Genomic DNA, 16,557 nt, shown 5'->3' with positions numbered 1-16,557 from the left:
GGGCGTGGCGGTAAATAAATTTGCTGGCTGGCCCTTTATTTTTTTTTAAATAATATTCTATTCGATATTTTAAAGTTTGATTTAATTAATCGATCCTAAAAAAATAATATAAATTTTTAATGTTTGATTCGATATAGCTGTTAAAAGATTTAATTTGGTAATTACATAATCAAATATATTTTTTTTGACAAACGTATCTATAATTTGTTTATTATTAAACATGTTTGTCTTTAAAGAAATTAGGTATAAAAGTTAGATATTTATTTTGAAGTCCTAACATTATGAATATGATTGTTGTGTAGGTGAATCAACACGTTTAAATAATTTATTAGTGTTACTCGTATATATATGGAAAATAGTATTATGGATGAGTGTTTAAGTCGTTATTGAAGTTTTTTGTCGAACTTTTAATAAGACATTTAACTTAGTGAGCGTTCTATTATACCACAAGAGTATTGAATATTGTTGTATAAGGTTCATTCACCTGATAAGACGTGCGTGAGGCTCACGCTAATTTCAATTCGATTCGATTTATTTCAAAAAGCGATGCTAATGTGTGATGCGCACAAGCTATACCTATATTTCCATTAAACCTAAAAAATGTTCCTAAATTAATCTCTCTTCCCTGTCAAATTTGACATTTTCACACACATTTTATTTATTTATCAATATAAAATCCTTTCCTTCAATTTATTTATTCATGTTCTTTCTGCTAATCAGATCTTCTTCTCGCTTTCAGTGTATAATTATCTTTTCTTGTGAATTTTTCTTTTTTTTTGTTTCTCTTTCTTGGGTTTTTTATTTTTGTCTTTTTCTTCTCTTTTTTTTAGGTTGAATTTGTTTTAGTATTTTATCACTTGTGTGTGAAATATTTTTTTGGGGTTTGAGTTTTTTAATCAAAATTAGGGTTTCGAAATACAGGGAATTTAAGAATTGATTGCTCAATTGGGACCTTAAGGAAGTTGTTAATGGAGATGATTATAAAGAAGAGCTTGAAAATGGTAATGTTGTGTTTGAAACGGTAATGTTTTGGGGAAGAATATAATTAAAGTACATAAAGAATTACTAACAAATAAAACGAGTGAAATGTGACACTTTTTAATTGGTTTTTATCAGAAAAATAAATTTTCACGCGCCTGTTGTGTTCATAAAACAGTGAATAAAATGGGTCAAAATAACCCTTTTATAATGATATTCAATACTTTTGTAGGATAACAGGACGCCCGTATAGTTAAGGTGTCTCTTTGAAAATTCGAGAAAACTTTAAGTGTTACTTTATGTCTTTGCTTTTGAACATTCAATTTGATATTTCAATAGCCAATTCCGATAATGATAGTGTAACATCTTTTGAATTTGAAAGGATTATGGTTGATCGATGTGTGTATTAAGACAATCAATGGGAGCAAGTTTATATTTTGTCATGTATATTGGTGATTTCTTTACTTTTTACTATTGATTAGATATATTGTGTGAAATAAAGACTTTTTTCTCTACACATTTTGTAATGGAATATATGCATTAGACATCTTATATGATATGGATAAAAATATTTTAATAAAATATGAATCATCTCTAAAAAGTTTTATTTGAAAAAATAGTAGAAATATTTAACATAAACAATTATTCAACAAGAATTGTTCCTATTCATAAGGAAGACAAATTTGATTTCACGTAATAACCAAAGAGTAATGTATATAGCGAAAAGAATATAGTCAAATCCTTACTCTACTGTTAATTCTTAACCAATGCCCGATATACTAAGGTCATATTACCTTCTTGAACTTATTTTATAAATATTTTTTTATCCATCAGTCTACGTGACATTATCTTGAAAAAAAAATGTCAATAAACTGGGCCCACAAGATAGTATCACGTAAACCGAAAAAGGATAAAAAATTACTTATAAAATAAGTTCAGTAGGTAATAGGAACTTAGTATAGTATAAGTATAGCTCTGAGATTTCGAGCAAGTGTTGGGGGATACTTATATATTTTCTAGTTAAAAGTTCAATACGCTTGCACAATAATAAATAGTATTAATTTTGTGATCGAATCGTTTGACAAGTATCAAAATAATCTAAAAATCGATCACTAAAAAACGGCAAATAAACTCTCGAGATACTTGAAAACTCTCAAGATTACATATTTGCATTTAGAACATTAAATCACTTAAAAGTCATCACATTCAGATTTTGTTTGGATATGATAATACTAGAAAGATCATATTTGATTACTTGTTCTTATTAGCTGAAGGATCAATATTGTGGAAGAGTGTTAACCAACTTGTTATTCTATATCTACTATTAAAGCAAGATTTGTTCCATGTTTTGGACCCACAATTCATGCATTATTATTGCGAAACTTGAATTTAAGATTTGGAATAGTCAAAATCATTACTAAGCCGGTGAAAATTTATTGTGATAACATCGCAATAATATTTTTCTCCAAGAACGATAAATATTGTATAAAACATATGAAAGTGAAGTACTTCATTATAAAGAAAGAAATTCACAAATAAAGAAGGAGAATTAAGAATATTATAATTAATTTCAAGATTATAGATTTATTAACGAATGACTTATAACAAAAAAATAACTAAAAAACATGTTCAAATAATGAGACTTGATTGTATTTCTAGTTAATGTATTTATGATATTTTGACACTTAAGCTCAAATTCTGCTTATATATTAATAATTTATACAACATTATATATAACTATCATATTTCACATTAATGATGTATCATATTATGATATATATGATGGATATTATAGAAAAAATTTATTTTATTTACATCATAAATATTATTGATGTTATGTGGTTAGGTCAAATTGGGAGCATGCAAGACCTACTTTAGAACTATAGCCAATTAAATATTTAATGAATGTATAAAATTAAGTCTTAATTAACCTTTATAAATTGATTGGGAAAAGACATAAATTTTCTTTCGAATATGTTTTAAAAAGTCAGTCACACGTTTAAATTATTATGACGATCCACTACACACTTTTACTATCTAAAAGTGAATTTAATATCACCCTACGACGTGTGATACCACTCTCACAATATGTGGTGTATTACACTCGCTGCCACATCAGCGATACATCAGCGCTATGTCAGAAATTATAATTTTTAATGTATTATTTGTTTTTTCTTTATTAATTAACTTATCTTTTGCTAGCTATATTTTACACTAATTAGTTAGTAAAATTCTCTAATAATTATATCTTCTTCATAGCAAAGTTAAGAAGAAGCTTTCTACAATGGCCGTCAAGAAAACATTCTAAAATTTGAAGTTGATTCATATAGTAAAATAATTTCTTCGTTCAAAAACGAAACACAAGAAGACTACTTTAGTTTCTTCCATTGATTGATCATGAAAATCGAACTTTCAATTGCAACTTTTAAAGATCTGATACATTAATTTTTTCCTTTTCTATGCTTTTCATCGAGGTTTCTTAAAAGATAGAAATAATGGGAAAATTGTCTTCTCCTTACAATTAATCGCTCATCTTGTTTACAAAAAAAGATCTCACCATAGCTCAAGGACTAAGAAACACCATAAATTTTACCCGCTGATGACCTGAACAAATACTGATTAAAATCCATAAATCGTAAGTCACCTAGTATTATTTTGATCTTTTGTTGGGATGTTTATGGATAATAAAGTTGAGTTGTTAAAGTAACTTATTACTATATTACTTCTTATTTTCGATTTATTTAAGCTTATTTGGGTTTGAAGAAAATGAGAAAACTGTGATATGAAGAAGAAGATATGTGTGGTGTGGGGTATAAAGATAATTCTTTTTTTTTTTTGCTTTAATAACAATTTGACGCGCATGATTTACTTTTATTTTTATTTTATTTTGTCACGTCAGTTTTAGGGGTAAATAAATTCACCTTTAAATAGTTTAGGTGTGTAATACGTTATCATGATAGTTTAAGTGTGTAACTGACTTTTCGATACAAATTTATGAGCGATTTCATGTCTTCCCTAAATTGATTCTCTCATCCACCCCATTAGAATTATCACATTTTTTTTTTTATCACTTTTCAATATTGACTACTCTAAAATGTGAAATTAGGGGAATAAATCTTTTCATCGCTGATGGATATGATAACTACAAGTTAAAGCAAAGAGAAAGAAATCAATTTCAAGTGGTATTGCATCTTTTCTTTGCAACAATTTAGCTTTAGATATATTACGTCTAATATCATTTCTGTAAAATTAACATGTTCAAGATCTTGATATACATTAAAATTAAGCCTATAGTTAATTTTGTCCACTATTTAAAACATAAAAGCTCAAAAATATATAAATAAAATATTTGGACAAATACAATACATGAGTATTTATAGCTTCTAGTTTAATTTTTACTTATCTATCACATGAAAGATCAAGTTCAAACATTTTATGACACACGTATATACACACTATTCGGAGTTTGTCTTGTATTTACAGAGTAAAGAATAATTTTTAGAATCTTTTTTTATCGATGGTGAACAGTCATGATGATTTTAATCTTGTCTTTTTTCAGTCAAATTTTGATTTCAGTTTTTTTTTGTTTGATTGTTGAGCCTAATCAACTCGACTCTTTTTTTTTTTTTTTGTCTCTGTCTCACTCTGTAATATTGATAAAAAAAAATGTGAAAAAAGCTATTGATGAGTTGTCTTTATTCATATTAATGTAATTTAGAAAGTTAAAATAAATGTATTATTCCTTTTAATACAGTCTACCTAACCCCGAGGTGTGTTGTATCCTTATTTTAGTATAAAAAATCTAATTACATCAAACATTTCATATATTTTTGAAGAAACGCTCCCGCCTCCCGCTCAACAAAATTTTCCCTGCCGGTTTTGCTCTCCTCCGTTCTCCGGTGACTTCACTCCGATGGATGTAACGATCTTCTTCTTCTTCATCATCATCATCATCTCCGATTTCATTTGCATTCTCGATGTATCTTCAACTTTGTTCTTACATTTCTACTCTGTTTTGCGTGTTTTTTTGGTAGTTTCAGCTACGGTAGCTTTGCCCCCTGATTTGTTTTTGCCTTTTTCCGGAGTTGAACATTGAAAAACACGTTTGATCGTAAAATTCTGATAATTCAAATTGAATTCTATTGAATTTTCGATTTTCTAAAATGGAAAAACAGTAAATCATTTCCTTTTTATCTAATCGATTGAAGAATAACTATATTCTTTCTTCGTTTCTATCGATCAGTGGGAAGATATACTCCAGAATTTAAAAAATAACAAAAACGTATTTTTTTTACTCACAAAAGTTCAAAAACAACTTCAATTTTTCGCTTTGAAAACAAAAAATAGTATTTTACTAAACGTCGAAAATGTTATATAGTCTTATGTGTTTGATGTGTGAAGTTTTGCTAACTGTGTATATTCACTCTGTTTTGTGTAATTTTTGTTTTGTTTAAAATAGTTGTGTTTGGTGTAGTTTTGAAAAAAAATATTGATTTTATTTATTTATTTATTTTATAGCTGATGAATTTAGTCTCATGTGAATTTGTTGTGAAATTGATATGAAATTTGATTAAAATGTGATATTGAATGAATTTATTTGTTGTGTTTCTGTCATTCTGTGTGAATGTCACGATCGAACGGGTAATGACTAGTTAAAACACTAGGAATGTTCTGATCCTCTATTTGATCGGACCTCTCTAAGAAAGATAAACACAAACTCTCATAGAGCGGAGCTCAGCTCCAACAATTTCCTCGTAAGTTAGATGAGGTACTTCTTTTGGTTTGAATAGGGGGGTTGCTCTTTTGGAAGGTCGTGATTGGCACTTAACGAGCACTTACCCTACCTAGCAAACAAGATAACTCAACAAGACTTGTGAAAATTATATAAAATAATCGCCATCTTATACAAACATAATCTAAGTATAGCGGAAGTTTAAGTAACGAACTACACATGGAGCATCTAAGAATGTCCATCGACAACATTGTATTTCCAAATGTCGAGATTATGTCAAGAGTTTAGACCATTGGAAGTTTGATTAGTTCTAGTAGTCCATATTTTGGCAACAATTCATTGTTTGAACTCTTAAATATTCAATCAAATACATGCTTGTTTTATACGCGTGTAAACGACAAGGTAAAGATTATATGCAATGTGGTTGACAAGCAGAGACGAATCTATGATTTCTAGCTAAATAACTCAACATTTAACCAAATGTACCGCTAAGGCATTCTATAGCATGGGAGCCAATATGTAATATTATATCAACTTTAGAGATATATACATAAAATATCTAGTTTTACTGAAAGACTACAATACTTGTCCCGTGTTTTCACCTATAAATTCGTCCATGTAAAACCGAGCATCTCATTCTATCAGTTCATGAGTCATAATAATCTTTTATCCTACTCAAATTTCAGATAAGACTGAACAAAGAGCAAGAAGAGAAGGAGGAAAGGAGAAAGGCGAAATTAGAGGCTCGTCTCTACACGATCATCAAGGTTTCATTCAACTTTTAGTATCTATCCTTAACTTCTTGTGTCTTTATATTTACGAAAAATTTGAACTGAAATTAGTCATTTCATTTTCAGGTAGCTCGTGATGAAGACCTCGGTGAACAAATTGGGAAGGATATTTATTTTGATCTCGTGAATCATGACAAAGTGCGTACATTTCGTGTTAAGAAAGATACACCATTCACTCAATTCAAGGTACATTCATCATTCTATTGCATTTCTAAACAGAATGATTTCATTTAGCCCTTATTTACTAAAGTGGAGTCATATGAAATTTACTGCTTAGATTCGACAACTTGAAATATGGAATGTAATCGTTTTGTACTTGTCTTTTATATTGCGTTAAAAGATAAAACTTTAAATTCTGAGGCCAATGCAGGGTAAGGGTTCACAATATTATTTGTCGATCGCTGTAAGTCTTAAGTATAGTATGTGTTTGATGATATATTTGTTTTCAGGAGGAAGTTGCTAAGGCATTTGGTATACCGGTGCAATTTCAACGTTACTGGCTATGGTATAAACGCAACAACCACACGTATCGGCCTTATCATGCATTAACAGTGCAAGAGGAAGTTCACTCTGTAAGTCTGATAATCCTATTTTTCTGCTGTGTGACTGCAGCTCTACTTGTAATATGCTTTGTATATAAATTATATTTCATGTTTGTGATCCACCTAAAATTTGTTCTCCTCACCTTATCCTACATGAAATTTTTTTTTCTCGTGTTTGATGTGCTTAATGTCACACCCCGAACCTAGCCTGGGGGACTGGCATCCTGTGCCTTTACCTGATCGAGTGAACCCTTTCATTCGAACACAATGACATAACAACCTTCTTTGAAATGGAACGGGAGACGTTGGCCTCATTAGACCAAACTTTCCCACGAATGGTAAAACATTTAAGTGAGTTTACTAAGAACTTTCCTTTTTCATAAAACGATATAAACAATATTTTTCACATACATAACTGAAATTCCGTCATAAGCTGAAAAATGTGGAGTAGTTTTCGAAACATATGCATGACTTGAGTACATTAGTCTACAAAGCCTCTAAACATGACATCGATATAGAAATGCTGAGACAAGGCCCCTATTTACCCAAAAGATCTAACTATATCAAGAGACATGAACTATTGGCCCAAATACAAAGTGGGGTTCACCAATATGAGCTGGATAAGGAGAAAGATGTCTGATGAGGAAGCATGTCGCTCTGAACACTTGAACCTGCATCGTAATATGCAATGCTCCTGACAAAAGGGGCGTAAGTATATATCAAATAGTACAATAGCAACAACAACATACCCACTGTAATCCCACAACACACATGGAATACTCTTGTATGTAAATGACATGATCGACCCATAAGCTCATGAAAACATATTTAGCATCTAGTTTAACTTAAACACTTCATCGTTCTAGAATACTAACTTTTCTTCTCTCGTGGACATAGTAGTATGCGTAGTAATATTTGTCATGAGTAGGTCATCGTGCGTACCAAAGACTTGAAATATTTTCCATAAGTAGGTAAGCACAATCAATTTGTACGTTTGTATGAATGTAGAAAGTAATAGAGTTGTTGAAGTATCGATCATTTCATAAGCTTAAATTGTTAAAGAGAACAACTTTTATTTCATCAATTGTATCTTCAACACACCCTTCACATGCGAGCTTGATTCCTTTTGACGAGCCAACCACGTGAAAATCCTTTTTGATAAAGGTTGACAATGAAATTTTAACCTAAAACCTTTGCATGCTTAGATACTGCTGGAAGTACGTGACCATCTTAGCTAAAAACTTAAGTTGTTAGAGATAGCATATATACTTTTGGTTAGTTAATTATATCTTCAATGATATTTTTGTTGACTCAACTCGATACTTGTTCTGGTGGGAGATAGCAGATACTCCGTGGAATAGCCGAGGTTTGTGCAACTTGACCAGGACACCACTATTACCAAAAAAAGCTATGCGAAAACTCTAATCGACTAAGGAATGTAATAGTTATTGCAAATTGCAATCATATAATTGTTTCTTGAAATTTTTTTATCCTGAGCTTGCACATCGACCAATTTTACCATGCTAAGAAAAATAAATGTCTTCAGTTGTTTGGTTTCTACAATCCGTGCTTGATTAACTCGGTATTAAGTTCTTCGATGGTGTGTTCTCAGGTTGGTCAATTGAGAGAAAGTTCAAATGAAATGAACAATGCTGAGCTAAAACTGTTTCTGGAAGTAGAATTATGTCTGGTAATGCATTTCTCGTCTTTCTTTTCAGTGATTAACTTGTTGCATGTCTTCTCTGTGAGTCTTTACTCTACATGTTTTACTTTACGACTTATTTTTTTAAATCTTGTGTATTCTTGTAGGATTTGCGACGTTTATCTTCACCAGGGAAAACTGAGGAAGAAATCCTTCTATTTTTCAAACTTTATGACCCTCTCGAAGAGAAGATAAGGTATTACATCTTGCTTCTCAATAGTAAAGTAGTGATTTTCATGCTTGAATTTGGAATCTCGTTATCTATTTTGAGAAAACACGACTACACGGAGAGGTGTTTTGTACTTTTAATGAATCTCGAGTTCTAAAACAGACATCATAGAGAACTTATTGTGACATTGTATAACCTCATCCATGATGTGGATGCGATTTTCTCGTGTTTATCTGTTTAATTTCCTTGTTGTTGTCAGGTATGCTGGACGACTTCTCGTAAAAGAAAGTGGCAAGCTACTTGAGATATTACCAAAGCTAAAAGAATTGGTTGGCTTTTCACCTGATGAAGAAATTGATCTCTTTGAGGTTAATCAGTTCTCTTCTTCTCTAGCAATTTTTTTTTCATTTAACTCTTAATATATGAAATATGATTTTCAAGTTTTATTATTCGCAGGAAATACAATTTCATCCTAGTGTGTGGTGTGAAAAACTTAACATTATGCTGAGTATTCGCGACTACCAGGTGACACTTTGGTGTTTTTAGCAACGATAGTCATATCACTACAACAAAAATACCTTTTAGCGGCTATAAATATTAATATCTACTGTAACTGTCATTGGATCCAATGTCACTAAATACTTTAGGGACATATAGAAAGAGTGCTAATTGCTGCTAAAAGTACATATTTAGTGTTATTGCCGTTAAAGATAATTTTTTATGTAGTGAATTTTTTACGTAATACTCTGGCTTTGCAGCTGGAAGATGGGGATATAATTTGCTTTCAGAAATCCCTTCAAAATCAATGCAGAGAACAGTATCGCTTTCCTGAGGTTCCTTTGTTTTTGAAGTACGTGTACAGCTGGCAGGTATGTGCGGCACAGTCTAATCGGAGAAAAAAAGATTTATATGCAATGTGGATGAGAAGGACATAGTTTAGCATCTTCGGATGAGTATCTACTCAATATACTGCTGATTTAGTTTCTCATTCTACACGTCTGATAGTAATCTTTTATCGACCTCCAGTTTATAGCGAGGATAGAGCATGTTGAAACAGAACAAAATGCAGATGCTTGTCTCTACACAATGATCAAGGTTTCTTTCAACTTTTTGTCGCTATCCTTTAATTACTTGTGTTTTTATACTTTTTGAATACATTGAACTAAAATTAGTCATTTCATTTTTCAGGTAGCTCGTGATGAAAACCTTGGTGAACAAATCGGGAAGGAAATTTATTTTGATCTCGTGAATCATGATAAAGTACCTACTTTTTGTATGCAGAAACAGATGCCATTTACTAAATTCAAGGTACATCTATCATTCTGTTGCACTCTTTTCTAACATGACGAACAATTATATGTACTGTGTGAGAATGAATTCGGTTTTCCCTTGTTTATTAAAGAGGCGTCATGTGAAATTTGCTGCTTCTAAAACTTAAAGTATGGAATGTAAACTTTCTGTATTTGTGCGTTATATTGAGTTAAAAGATAAAAACTTCGAAGACTGAGTGCTAAAGCAAGTAAAAAATGAGGAGTATATAGACGATCATAAAAATTGAGAACACGGAGTTCTAGTAGTAAGTGCAGTGAGAGTTTACAAAATTAGTAACGCTTTATATGTAATTGGTCACTCACGGTAAGTCTTAAGTATGACATGTATCTTGTTAGAATAGGAATAGAACATGATCTACATATTGTATCCTATGTGAAAATTGATTATAATGTAGTGTCTATAAATAGGCCTCAGTGTACTAATGTCGATACACAATTCAATAATTATTTCTCACATAGTATCAGAGTCAAGTCTATCTCAATCATCATTTATCGATGTTAGTTCCTCATCTTATATTGCCCACGCTCCAGATGTCTAGTCCTGAGCGTGCGAGGGGTGTTAGGGACGGGATGTCTTTTTATACAGTTTTAGACAATCCTCCGATCATGAGCTAGGTCAAAGTACATTTCTTTATCATGTTTGATGGTACATCTGTTTCCAGGAGGAAGTTGCCAAGGCATTTGGTATACCGGTGCAATTTCAACGTTACTGGCTATGGAAAAAACGCGTGAACAACACATATCGTCCTGAACGTGCATTGACATCTCAAGAGGAAACTCAATATTCCGTAAGTTGTCTGATAGTCCTATCTTTCTGCAGTTTTACTGGTGATTTTCTTTGTATATTTCATGTTTGGTTTTCCACAAAAAAATTGTTCTCCTTAGCTTATGCCATCACAAATAAAAAAGAATGATATTCGTGTTGGAACAGTCGAGGTTTGTGTGAACTAACATTATTTTCGCCCAAAAATAGTCAAAAAGGAATGTAATAATTATTACAATCCTAACTCTGTTGAATTGGTAGGAACGTGAAGCGTGACATTTGTGGCTGATAATGTCATCATTTTTGTCTGACTATCGTTCTTCTGTACTACACGTTATCTGTTAAAGGATTGGAGTACTTCATTAACTCGGTATTAAGTTCTTCGATGTTGTGTCTGTGTTCTCAGGTTGGCCAACTAAGGGAAAATTCAATTACGGTGAATAATTCTGAGCTAAAACTGTTTCTGGAAGTAATACTATGCCCGGTAATGTGATCACTTGCTTTATTTCTTGCTAAGTTGCTCGGACTCTCCAAAAATATTGCCACATCCGTGTCAGATCCTCTAAAAATGAACTACTATTGAAGGATCCGACACTCACCTGTGACATTTTTGAAGCTTCTGAGCAACATAGCTTTCTTGTCTTCCTTTTCGGTGATTAACTTATTGCATGTCTTCTCTGTGTGGCTTTACTTTTACATTTTTATATTGTGTATTCTTGCAGGATTTGCGACGTTTACCTCCACCAGGGAAGAAGAACAAAGAAATCCTTGTATTTTTCAAACTATATAACCCTGTCGAAGAGAGCATAAGGTATTACATTCAATAGCATGAATATTTTTTCGTGCTTGAATTTGGGATCTCTTCATCTATTTTTAGAAAGCACGACTGCATCGAGAGGTGTTTTGTACTTTCAATGGACGCGGTTTTCTAGTCTTTTTTCCGTTTAATTTCTTTGTTGTTTGTCAGGTACGTTGGACGACTTTTTGTAAAAGAAAGAAGCAAGCTACTTGAGATATTATCAAAGCTAAAAGAATTGGCTAGCTTTTCGCCTGATGAAGAAATTGATCTCTTCGAGGTTCGTTTTCTTCTTCTCTTGCTACCAATTTTTTAAACTCTTAACATTTGGTATGTGGTTTTCAGATTTTGTTATTGATCACAGGAAATAAACTTTAATCCCAGTGCGATGTGTTTACAACTTAACACTATGCTGAGTCTTCGTGACTACAATGTACGCGCAATTAGTTTCCTTCTCGACAGTTTTTTCTCTTCACTTCTTCTGGATTTATTAGCAATGAAATGCAAATACTCCTCTGCCTTTGCAGCTGGGCAATGGGGATATCATTTGCTTTCAGAAATCCCTTCGAAATCAACACAGTGAACAATATCGTTTTCCTGACGTTCCTTCATTTTTGAAATACGTGCACAATCGCCAGGTATATTGTACAGTCTCATTTGTATAAGGATCGACATGGTGTGATCATGTCATTACACTTCTGTATTCTTCTTCTCATTTCGTTTTTACTTACTAATCCTTTTGTACTGTCTTTTTATGGCAGCTCTACGTTGTACCCTACTTTTCTTTTGTTGGAAACAATACAGTCTATCCAAACATTATATTCTCCAAAACAATACATTACGATACAGTACAGTAGAATACTAAAATATGTAACAACCATCGAAATAGACATGTTATTGACAATTGTCTAGTTTTGTTGGAACGAATTTTCTTACTTTGCTTCGTCTTTTGCAGCTAATAGGGCATGAAAATCTTATTCCTATATCTCATTTGCCTACTAACGGACCTCAGCTACTCGTCGAAGGTATCTCACCTACTTCTAAACACAACCTCACACACTTTGTGTATTTGATATTCATATTTACATTGATTGAGTTATTATTCGTGTTATTTTGCACTTTGTTTCTCTGTTATATATAAATTTCGCATGTTTTGTTTTTGGCATTTGCTACAGCGGAAACAACAAGTATGATGGATGTACTGGCAGTGGAAGGTCCAGTATCAGCCCGATTTACATGGACTGTCCACAATTTCTCAAAGTTGAACTGGAAGAAATCGTACTCTGATGCTTTTAACGTAGGAACATATCAATGGTAATCAACACACATCCTATTTTTAGTAGATTACGTTACAAATTTAATTGCGGATATGATGATGGTAACGATGATGATTTACTATACGGTGCATTGTCTTGCAGGAGGGTACTGATGGCCCCAAAAGGGAACAATGGAGACCATTTATCACTTTATTTAACAGTGGTAAATACTGCAGCATTGCCTTCTGGTTGGATTAGATATGCTCAATTTAGCTTAGCTGTTCTCAATCAAATCGATGACAAATTCACAGTGAGAAAAGGTTAGAGATCTCATTTCTTGTAGTATAAAAGATATGATCTATGTGTTTTTGTCGAGCCTGATCCTCTTACTTTCACTGGAGAAAATCTTAGTAGCTCAGTTAGTTGACTATCTGAACTTTCACCTTATTGCTGAGGGGGTTCAAGTTACGTTATTGATTTAGGTGAAGTGCTTACTGTTTTTCGTTTTGTTATGATCGTTATGACAGATACTCAGCTCCAGTTTAATGCAAGAACGCGCGCATGGGGTTTCGCATCATTCATGCCTCTTACTGAACTATATGATCCTAGAAGAGGTTATCTTGTTGATGATAAAGTCATACTTGAAGCTTATATTACCCTGCCTTGAAGTAAGTCATTGTTTATCTATTCATCACACCATTTCTCAGGTTGTTTCGGTTTGGGGATGAGATTAATAACCACCACACTATCTAATACACTTAACCAAACGCAAGATAAAATAATCATGCATTTTATCTCGAGATTATCATCCTTTTACCTCTCGTAACAGACGAACCCTAGTTGATGTGTTTGGTTGAAGAAAGTGTTGACTAACTGTTCTTTTATTAAATTAATCAACTAAATATTCTAAGTTTTTCCCATAAGTTTATATTTTTGAATGCTTCCTTGTAAAGGAAAAGAGGAACAACAAATATTGAATGAAGAGAAGTTTAAGAGTCTTGTTTTGGGAAAAATATTTTAATATATACTATAGGATAAAATATTAGGTAGTGTTTATAAGCTTGAAAAAAGTTATAAAGTCGGGAGTGATCAACTTATATAATTTTTTGACTTCTAGCACTTTAAATCTTTTCGCAAATGTGTAATATGCTGAAAGATACTTATATATTAATTTGATCAGCTTATGAGCTTAGTCAAACATCTTCATAGATAAGCTCTTATGTAATACATATCGATCGCAACACTTATTCATTTCTTTTATTTGAATGCAGGTTGTTCAAGATAGGACTTTATAACCAGAAGGAGATAAATTATGAATTACTTTTGCTAGACAATTATCGAATAATCTTATTACTTCAGTTTATGACTATGTTTTACATGGATCTAGGTCATTGTTAACTTTGTGTTTCGTTACTTTGCATCGTATTATCTAGAAGGATGATATATATATAAGGATAAAAAATTGTTTTCAGAAAAAGATTATAATATATTCCGGAGAAAACGATTTCTTTCATCATCTATATTTTGTCATTGTTGTTGCTCCTAGTAACATATATATCTTGTGATCACCTGATACTAATGCGTTATGTGAATCTCGAAAGTGTTTAGATGATTATTATGTAAGTTAAAAGTGTTCAATTGACACAATGAAAATAAGTTGGTGTATCTTGGAGCGTGTATGTTTAAAAATGAAATGTTTATTTGACATTTGAGATAAAGTTAAGAGGTCTACGTCTATTTACGTATATATGCAATCATTCTGTTAAAGAAAAAAAGTTAAAAGATCAATTTATTAGAATTATATTTGTTGCTTTTCCACTTACGGTTGTCCAATAACATCGAACATTCACCTAATTTGTAAACAAAATATTAAGTTTGTATTAATTTTGACAAATAAAATTATACATTTTCTCTTGAAATTTATGAACTACGTGTAAATTCGAACTTATTTAAAATACCTTAAACCAGTAAGATAGACAACAATATATAGCATTTTTTTACTTTGATGACTAAATTAAAATAGACGATATTAGATATAACTGTGATGAACATTATTCAGATAGTCATAAAATTATTCAATTTTCGAAACTCACACTGAACTTATCTAAATTAACATCAAATAGACAACTATGAGAGTTCTATATTTTTTTTTAACCAAAAAGTTGTAAATAAAAGTAGAATTAGAAGTTTTCTAAATAAGGATTATTTCCTAATTAATGCTATAGGAATACTTAAACAATAAGACATGACATTTTTTAAATAGACAAACTAAAATTCAAAGTCAAAGTACAAAATTAAGACAATTATCTTTTTTTTTCCATCAATAATAAATACTCAATGCCATGAAATAACCTCCTTAAACATGAAATTATCCTAAAGAAAAAATAGAACAATAACAATAAATGGAGTTTACTTCATATCATCATTTTATTATGTATTAATAAAAATTTAAAAAATTATTTACGCAATCAAATTTATTAATCATGTTATTGTTGTTGTTATTATTATTATTATTATATATTTACAGTAAATAAATTAAAATAAGAATTAACTTGTTATAATATGTTAAATTGCATCAATATTAAAAAAAAATACTTTATAATTTTTATGTACATATATTACATATTTGATCACTCGTCCAAAAATACTTACAACAATAATATGTACATTTAATTTTTTCAAATTCATGTCTTATAACTTAAATTAAACTTTTTTATTTTTATCGTGAATTCATATATAAAATCTTTAAGATTTGAAAATATAATTTACATATTCAAAAATAGCGTAAAATTGTACTATAAATTATAATAGTTTACAATTTTAATTTAAAAACATAAAAAAGTATACTAAGAAAACTCATTTGAATGTTCAAATTCAAACACTACTATATAAATTATGACAAAAATTCTTATACTCCCTCCATTTCAATTGATTAGTCTTTAAAAAAAAACATTTCTTTTATAAATATTTTAATTCTAATTTTTTAGTTGACATATTTAATACTACATGATTAAGAGTCTGTTTGGCAATAATGTTAAATTAACTTATTTTTAGAGGTACTCTTCTAAAATGAATTTTGGAGAAAAACTATTTGTATTTGACTAAAAAATATTTTTTATAAGCAAATTTTGTCTGACTAATCTTTTTAATATTCAATTTACAAAAAAGAAAAATTGTTAATTATTTTTTAAAAATATCTACTATTAATTAATTTTTCATTTTTCTTAAATTAAAATGAACATATTTAAATTTTCAATCAATATTAATTCTATTTTATTACTTGGCATATTTAATAACACATGATTAAAAGTCGATTTGACATTATTTTTAAATCAACTTATTTTTAAAAGTACTTTTTAAAAATGAATTTTGAAAAAAAAAACAATTTGTATTTGACTAAGAAGTACTTTTCATAAACAAATTATGTCTTGACTAATCTTTTTTAATAATTTTGATATTCAACTTACAAAAAAGGAAAACTATATTATAGGAATACT

At 30.5% G+C, this 16,557-nt stretch overlaps 1 protein-coding gene across 1 annotated transcript; it reads left to right on the top strand.

The window, feature by feature from the left end:
* The first annotated feature begins 7,926 nt into the window (after positions 1-7,926).
* Positions 7,927-14,573, top strand: LOC104647557 (ubiquitin C-terminal hydrolase 13-like). The gene is made up of 17 exons (XM_026031270.2): positions 7,927-8,941; positions 9,174-9,282; positions 9,371-9,439; positions 9,673-9,783; positions 9,941-10,009; positions 10,103-10,222; positions 10,908-11,033; positions 11,415-11,492; positions 11,731-11,819; positions 11,976-12,084; positions 12,169-12,237; positions 12,332-12,442; positions 12,760-12,829; positions 12,980-13,118; positions 13,223-13,380; positions 13,588-13,728; positions 14,332-14,573. Exons 3-16 carry the CDS (start codon positions 9,416-9,418, stop codon positions 13,725-13,727), a joined length of 1,413 nt encoding a protein of 470 aa, XP_025887055.2. The 5' UTR covers positions 7,927-8,941; positions 9,174-9,282; positions 9,371-9,415; the 3' UTR covers position 13,728; positions 14,332-14,573.
* The last annotated feature ends 1,984 nt before the right edge of the window (positions 14,574-16,557 follow it).

This window comes from Solanum lycopersicum, chromosome 5 (genome assembly GCF_036512215.1).
Source record: "Solanum lycopersicum chromosome 5, SLM_r2.1".
NCBI lineage: Eukaryota > Viridiplantae > Streptophyta > Magnoliopsida > Solanales > Solanaceae > Solanum > Solanum lycopersicum.
Note: the sequence above shows the minus strand (reverse complement) of the source record. Positions and strands in the feature narration are given on the sequence as shown.